General features: G+C 52.7%; 1 protein-coding gene across 1 annotated transcript; it reads right to left on the bottom strand.

The window, feature by feature from the left end:
* Window positions 1-5,960: 5,960 nt before the first annotated feature.
* J4E85_006886 (uncharacterized protein) lies at window positions 5,961-6,722 on the bottom strand (the record flags this gene model as incomplete). Its single annotated transcript, XM_051471121.1, has 1 exon — window positions 5,961-6,722. One exon carries the CDS (start codon window positions 6,720-6,722, stop codon window positions 5,961-5,963), a length of 762 nt encoding a protein of 253 aa, XP_051325331.1.
* Window positions 6,723-7,520: the final 798 nt, after the last annotated feature.

Here is a 7,520-nt window from a genome sequence, read left to right as displayed (position 1 = left end):
GCAGAACCTCCAACACCTACTTCTGCAGCTGTGCAGGTCAGAGCGCTCTATCATCGGATGCACGCAATCTTGCTCCAGGCAATCTTTCCCTAGATTATCATGGCTGGGCGATTTGCCTGCGAAATTGTTGCGAGATTGTTGCTACTGCCGCCCTACGCGGCCTTGCGAATAGCACTCTAAACTATCAGCCATGATCCCTGCGCGCCAGACCTTCGAGAAGGAGGTTTGCACGGAATTATCCATAACACCGACCGTTGCCCCTCCTCCTCTCCGCTACTCATGACAAGGCAGTCAAGCAGGGACCTTGGACTCGCATCCTGCCGTCGACCAGGACCCCCTCTCATCACCGCGAGCTTCGTCCGAAATTTCCGACAGAGAGAGCAGGTGATGCCACTGTCATGGTAAGACGCGAAGATTTGCCTAAAGAACCGCGATCGACAGCCGTCTGCGCCGTCTTTGTGAGAATCCCAAGTGCCGACAGCTATGGCAGCTATGCCAACAACGGCGGTGCTATTGTGGGTATCTGTGTCGCATTCGTGCTGGCAGCACGTGGCGGTGAGTATCAGCAAGCACCGTATCCCGCAACGAGCCCCAAGCCGATAGCAGTTATCTCGGACATTAATACCAGTCTTTGCGCAGGCCAAACCGTCGGAGCATCCACAGTGTACCAGCATGCTGCCAGAGTCATAGCTGCACCCAGGACACCCAGCCTGACAGCTGTGATCGCCCAATTTCCGCGTCGCGCGAACGCCCACGCCCACCCTTTGCCCGTTCGCATCCCAAAGCACACGAACCGCATTCTAGCGCCAGGCGGGCTAATGCTCCGGGACTAAGGCTTCTTGGGGTGTGATATGACCGTGCGGACGATCAGAGATGGGATGATCCCAGCTTCTAGCCAACATCAAGGCTCGTCCCTGCGCGCCCGCATCGTCCAACTCAGCACACTCACTCTCTCTTCCCGGAACAACGTTTGAGTCAGAAAACAGTGATCACACTCAAGGGCCGACTCGTGGAAAGTACCATTGCGCCATGCCGCCATCGCCGGATCACCTTCGTATTCTCCTTGCGACTCGTTCCGGAACCTGATGCTAGGGACAGCGTTGGGCATCCACCGTTCGGGATCGCCTCACTACCACTCTCGCTACCAAATAACGATATCGCCGAAAAGAGAGTTTCGCCATTGAGCGACGACCAGCGATTGAGTTTGGCTGGCTTGCGGGAACTAGAATCGCGCATATCGCGCAAGACTGTTTCGTGTTGTCCCATGGTTCACGTCCACCTCGCGTAGAGAACCTTTACCGGCATGATGCTTGTTTGCAACGTGATTGATGATCAGACCGAAGGATTCCCAGGCTCTACCCTTTCATCTTCGTGCCGTGCTTGTGCGGCGTTCATGCGACTGGGATGCACCACGTCACCGCCTTTCTCAAGATCATATCATGGTTGTTATAGGGACGTGTGTAGTAGGTCCTTTTCAGGCAGGAATGGCCGGGCCACGTGATTTCGTCGCTGCTGGGAACCTCCTTGCCAACATCAGGCACACAACGTGGATGAGCAACGACCGAGGATTCTGGAAAAGCTGGGGTTGACCTGGTTGCGCGCACGCTCAGGTACGGCCGCTGCCCAAGGGGCGCAGATGAATCATGCGGTTGTTCGGGCGACAATGAAGCTGTTGTCTACATGGAGGATGCCTGGTAAGCTTGCAATGGTAATGGTGAGTAGTTCATCGAGACAACACGATCTCCATCGTCGATGTAGGGCTGTCTTCTCCTTTGTCATTTTTCCATCATCATCCTTGCGCGCACGACTCCTTCGCGCCAGCGCCAGCGCACTTGTTGCCTACGCGATGCGACGACCATGCGGTGTGCGAATGTGAGGCTGTCAGCTATCGCCAAATGCGTGCGCTCGCCGAGAAAGAGAAGGAGCGGGTGGCCTCGTGAATTATCGACTAGGTTACTCCAGGTTACACAGAGTACGCAGCGCGACATGTGGATCGCGAGGAAGTTCCTGCGAAGCTGCCCCGTAAGGGGTATCGCTTGACCTTGCCGAAGTGTTGCGAAGAGTTCTTGCGAAGGAAGTCTATCGGTTCAATATGCCGAAGAGTCGCGAAGAGATTCCGCGAAGCTACTCTGTATGCGTACCGGCTGAAGCCGAAAGGGTGCGAAGCTGTTCTGCAAGTGTATCGGTTGACCTTGCCGATGGGGCCCACAGAGTCCCTACGAAGCTACTCCGTAGGTATACCGGTTGAACTTGCCGACCGAAGAGCCGCGAAGAGCACAGATCTGAGCGGCGTTGAGGTCGAGTGACCTGACTGCGCTGACTTGCAGCCGATCGTCATTACTAATACGCCGCGAAGGGGCGAATGCGTTGTTGTGAAGCCGAGCGGACTGGAGAAGATCTGAGCACGTCTCGATATGTGTCCTATTTGGCCGTATGTAGAGAACGTACGATCTATCGAGCTGTACACGCAAGCACGGCGCAAAAGACACGTGGTGTTGACGCAAGCTTGATGCCATGGGCCTTATGTGGTTTGAGTCTCGGTAAAGAGCCGATAGCTTTGAAGTTGTGTCTGGGTCAGGATTGCCGTTGTGCAGGATGATGGGGCAGGTAACTCGCTCTAGTGCATTCTAGACGAGGAGACGCGTCCTCAGTATTTGGTTTTACTGAGGCAGTTATCGGACATTAGAACAGTAGAGGTCAGTGTGAGTCTAACGCAGTCCTTCCTACAAGGCCACATGATGTATCAAACGCTCTCAGATAAACTTTGCCAATCATCAAGCATACCAATGATGACTTACAGATATATACTCCATTTCCAACCATTCCAATACCTTGTTGTCTATATGAAGACAAGATCGTTGCACAAGAGATTCAGTGAATCGTGTAGGCATTCTTTCATTAAACGCAGTGTGCATCGTGTATACGCCTGGAAAGTAAACACACCTCGCCTAATAACAAGATTAAACACTTAGTGAAGAGAAGAATAGGAGTAAACAACCTAGAAGATTTATTGAGTTCGGTCTTCACACCTACATAGACTGCAGCATACCTGGTACCCAGTTCGGTTTCCTCCATGTACCAGAACCCGCGCATGAGTATAGCACAACTCACCAAAATCTCATGATGAGCCATTCTTCTTGTCCGTCGATGCCAAAGCCCAATGGGGAAGTGATAGATACTACTCATTCGTGGCTTCCAGCATCGAGCTAGGTTTACAGCCCATGGCCTTGCATTCAGTACCAGTTTCAACGTCCTTCGTATCTCCTTTGCACTCATCCTCCTTCCTCCCATAGTGCTATCATTAGTGCACGTTCTACTCCAACTCATACGGCGCATGTGGACCTTCCGATTGATCTACTATACCGAGATGTAGCACCAAATTCCCATCATCTCTGCCATCCACTGCATCGTATGGCGCAAATTTGGCCAAAACGATACGTTTTTGTGGTAGGTCAGCGAAGCTGGTCCGATTTTCTGGTGGACCAGAGTCCCCGTAGATCTTGCTCCAGATCGGTTGGAGTCCGTCAACCAAAACTACTTCTGTCGGTGGACGATGTGCTTGCAATTCGGGACAGTCGCGAACTGAGTCCAGTTTTGCCGCCACGCGAAGTATCTGCTCCTGGTCCATGGTGCCCAAGTCGTCATTGAAATGGTTGCCCGCGTAGATAACTTTGCATGTGTATCGCCCGACATGCTGCAGCTCGATGTTGAACAAGAGTAATAGACTGCCGCTATATCCAGTCATCAGTACTAGGCCGCGCCGACAGCTGAAAGGGAACGTGTACGCTCGGTCAGTGGCTACACTAGATAAGGCTAGCTGAGCAGTATTCGTACTACAGTACACGTTATCAAATGACTCCACAGTATCTTTGCCGATGACTACCTGGAGAGGCCGTCGCTTTTCTACTCTGATGCTTGGCTCTTGACTCATAAAGATAACTGTGGATGAGAGTTCTTGAACTCCAACAACCATCAATGGTCCAGAAGAGCGAGCATCGCGGGCATAGCGGTTTGTTCCTGGTGGCCCTAGGCGTACGATAGGGAGACCAGTTCGCGTGTTGTAGTAGCCACAATGCAAATAAGCTATTCCGTAGGGGCTTTCGCCATGGTGAACAATGGGAAGCTCAATCCTCAAGCCTTTGTTCGTCATTGAGTAAGGACTCTGGAAATTGTCGTCAAGACTGGGCATCAAACCGCTGGCCCCTCGAAATTTCGATGGATGTGTAGCCAGAGGCCCACAGAGATCATTTCTCGTGCTCTCAAAATCGAGCTGCCAAGCGAAGAGGGTTTGGTCATCAGACCTGTTCATAATTTCTTCCTGCATGGAGTGAGCGAGAGACAATGCACAATCAAACGTATGCTCATTTTACCTGGAGTCTGAGAAATGCCTTGCTCCCCTCTCCATAAAGTAAAGGCATGTTGACACCGAAAATTCCGAGGAGGCAATACGCCAAATCCTCCGTTCTAGTCGTCTCGCGTTCAGAGGCCCAAGACATGCGCTGTGCAACACTACACTTCATGACGTCCCCACCGAGCAGTATGTACTTCTCAATACCGGTTCTTTGCGCAACCAAATCAAGCAAAGTGCATTTGTCGCCAATCTTGCTCCAACCGGATGCTCCATTCACATAGAAAATGATCTCAGACGGGGCTATCAGCTCTTGTAGCGTCCATCCTCTAGTCCACCACGTACTTCCCATCACACGCGCGATAGGTTCCAGGGACTGCGAGAAAGAAGCATTGTTCCCCGTTACCCCACCTGATCGTGCATCCAGTACGTATTGGGAGCCAGCGATCGTTCCTGCCCATGCTCCATTGGCGTCTTCTGTTCGGTATGTTGACCAAGTTTGTACGTCGACTAAGTAGGCGTAACAAACTACAGATTTTTGATACCAAGCAAACATTGAGTTGATGGCCTCGGAGAGTTCTGCGCTCGACGATTTGTCGATACAGCATGTGTCCACCCACACGAACTCTATCATGTCTTCCAGTGCTTGCTCACAACATAGTTGTATCTTCTTGAAACCAGGTTTCCGTTCTGTGGCGGCTGTCCGGATCTTGAGTTCCTGGTTTCTCATGAATCGAAATCTTCTTTCGGTGGCAGTCGCGCGTTCGCTCATCTCTTGATATGTGACCTCGTCTCCTTCCCATCGATGCGATAGAATGGCATACGGTGGTATTGAAGCGCCTTCGAACTCGTGGAACGTCATATCAATCGCACGGAGTAGGCGCATGTTGTCGTTAGATCCTGTGAAACGTCTTTCACCAACCACGGCGTGCAGTATTCGACTTGAACCGCTGAAGCGCTCGCAAACACTGTTTGTAATGCCAAAGCTGCCCGAGGGAACGTGTAGCGCAACGTTCAATGTGCGGCTGAGAGGTGGCGAGGCTAGGCCGACAAGCCGTGGGGGCGGAAAGCTGCAAGAGCCGTTCCACCATCACGAGGCGGCTGGCGGTCATGAGCTCGCTCTCGCGAAAGGTTCGAGACGAGCCACATGGACCAGAATACAAGTAAAGCACAGAAGGTGTTCAAGTGGCCTCCACCAGACGTGGGATATTTCGTTTGTCATCGTAGCGAGGACATTATATGGAGCTAAGAGCGTCGCGCTACGGAGACTCAGATTGGTGTGATTTCGATGCTCCACCACCAGCCGACATCACGCGATAGCTGCTCATCGACGCCACGGAGAGATACAGATCGGGCGGCAAGATGTGTACATGTATGTGCACCAAAGAAAGAAACCAGGTTTCGTATTATCATGTGGTCGTGCTACACGCTGAAGTAAGCTCAAGGTAGCGGATAAGTACCTGTCGTGATAGTCCAGCCGGATAACTTATAGAAGAGCACCAGAAATCGTGGTTCCCACCTCACAGGGCATATTGAAGTCCAGCTAAATCACCCTACATGATCCACATGTAAGGTGGCGAGCAGCATCAGACCCCGATTCTCATGAACCAATCTAAAGCTCGAACACTCCATCCTCTTGCTGGCCTATTCCGAACCAGCTTCCGAGGGTGTTCCACGCACTCTGCTTTTCTCCAGGCAGCTGGACACCATCAATCTCCTCCGGAGTAACGCTGTACCATTCATCCTTGGGAATCCATCCAATGTATGCACGGTCTCCGAAGCCTCCAATCCAGTATATCTCCTCGACAACGAGACGCACCCACTTGCTCTCGTGAATGCCACTGCCTGGCAGCCACCATGCAGCATCCGGGTGCTTCTTGACATAGCAAGCCGTCACACCCAGCTTCTTGACAGCATCCATATCGATGTCCTCGAGTCGTCCGACGAGTGAGAAGCGAGGGAGAGATGCGGGGCTACGCCACTTGTTGTCCTGGGGGTGCCATCGCATGCTCAGGGTGATGTTGGAGCCGGCATCTACGTTCTTGAAGGATGTCGCGATGGTGATGGCGAGGATGGTCGGGTGGCCTGATTCGGACTCGCAGTCGCCGAAGTAGTCCATCAAGCCTATGGGCGCGCCGCCGACATCCGAGGGTCGTTGCTCAGTGGTGTGAGAGTCTGGGAAGACGGTAGATAAGGTGCCGATGTTTTCTAGGCGCATGATCCTGCGAGCTTGAACGGCGGACTCATGGACAGTTGGGATCTTGAAGCCGGATCCATCGCTGGAGGACGGGTTCGCGAAGAAGTGTTGGGGTGATGGCAGGTTGGACGCTGTGGTGACGGAGATAAGGCCTATGAGGGCAGCTTGGAGACGCATCTTGCTACTGCTTGTATCCGAGTGATGCAGAGATGTAACAGGGTGTTTCGAGAGCTAGATCGCTACAGTGAAGCGTCAGTGAAGGTGGTGGCTGATGGCAAACAGCGACGCGTCCGAGCGAAGCTACGGGACGCATCATGCGACACCCAACCGCGGCGGGGATCTCCGACTAGGGTAAAGGTAAAGTCTATTGCGGAAGGCATGACCGTGTCGGGCACAGAGATGGCTCATCCATAAGCATCTAAACACAGCATGACCGCGCTGCTTGATAGTGGCTTGAGGGTCATTGAGAAAGTCGGCGTGTCTAATCTGTTGTCCGTTGTACTTGTTGATGGGCCGCATTATCTTATCTGATCATCTCTGGTAGATGTGGAGGCGAGATCTCCGTTCCGAACATCTAGACGCAGCAGCCTGATAGATGGTAATTTCTGCATCGGCACAGCTATCTAGATGTGCTCTGCTTATTCATTGCTTGTGGGAAGTGTCTATAGTGAATGCATAGTGGCCGTTCTGCTGAGCTCGATGCTCACACTTCGATGCGCTAGCGCTGCACGTGATCTCGGCTAATCCGGTGAGCCGCCGTCCACAGCCCTGGAGTCATTTTGACCCTCTCGTCGCCGCCCAGTCATCGAACACCCAACGACCGCAACCTGTACGTATTCCGCCCGCTCCTACGACTGCACCTGCATCAAACGCGAAGCCTTGCGAAACCAAGACTTTCAACTCGCACCCAACACCCGAAACCCCAGAGGTACACCGCTAATCGGACTTTGCCACCACACAGACAACTTCGAACGA

Source organism: Alternaria conjuncta, assembly GCF_024043145.1.
Source record: "Alternaria conjuncta strain BMP 0040 chromosome Unknown scaffold_9, whole genome shotgun sequence".
Classification (NCBI taxonomy): Eukaryota; Fungi; Ascomycota; class Dothideomycetes; order Pleosporales; family Pleosporaceae; genus Alternaria; species Alternaria conjuncta.
This window is presented reverse-complemented; position numbering and strand designations above follow the sequence as displayed.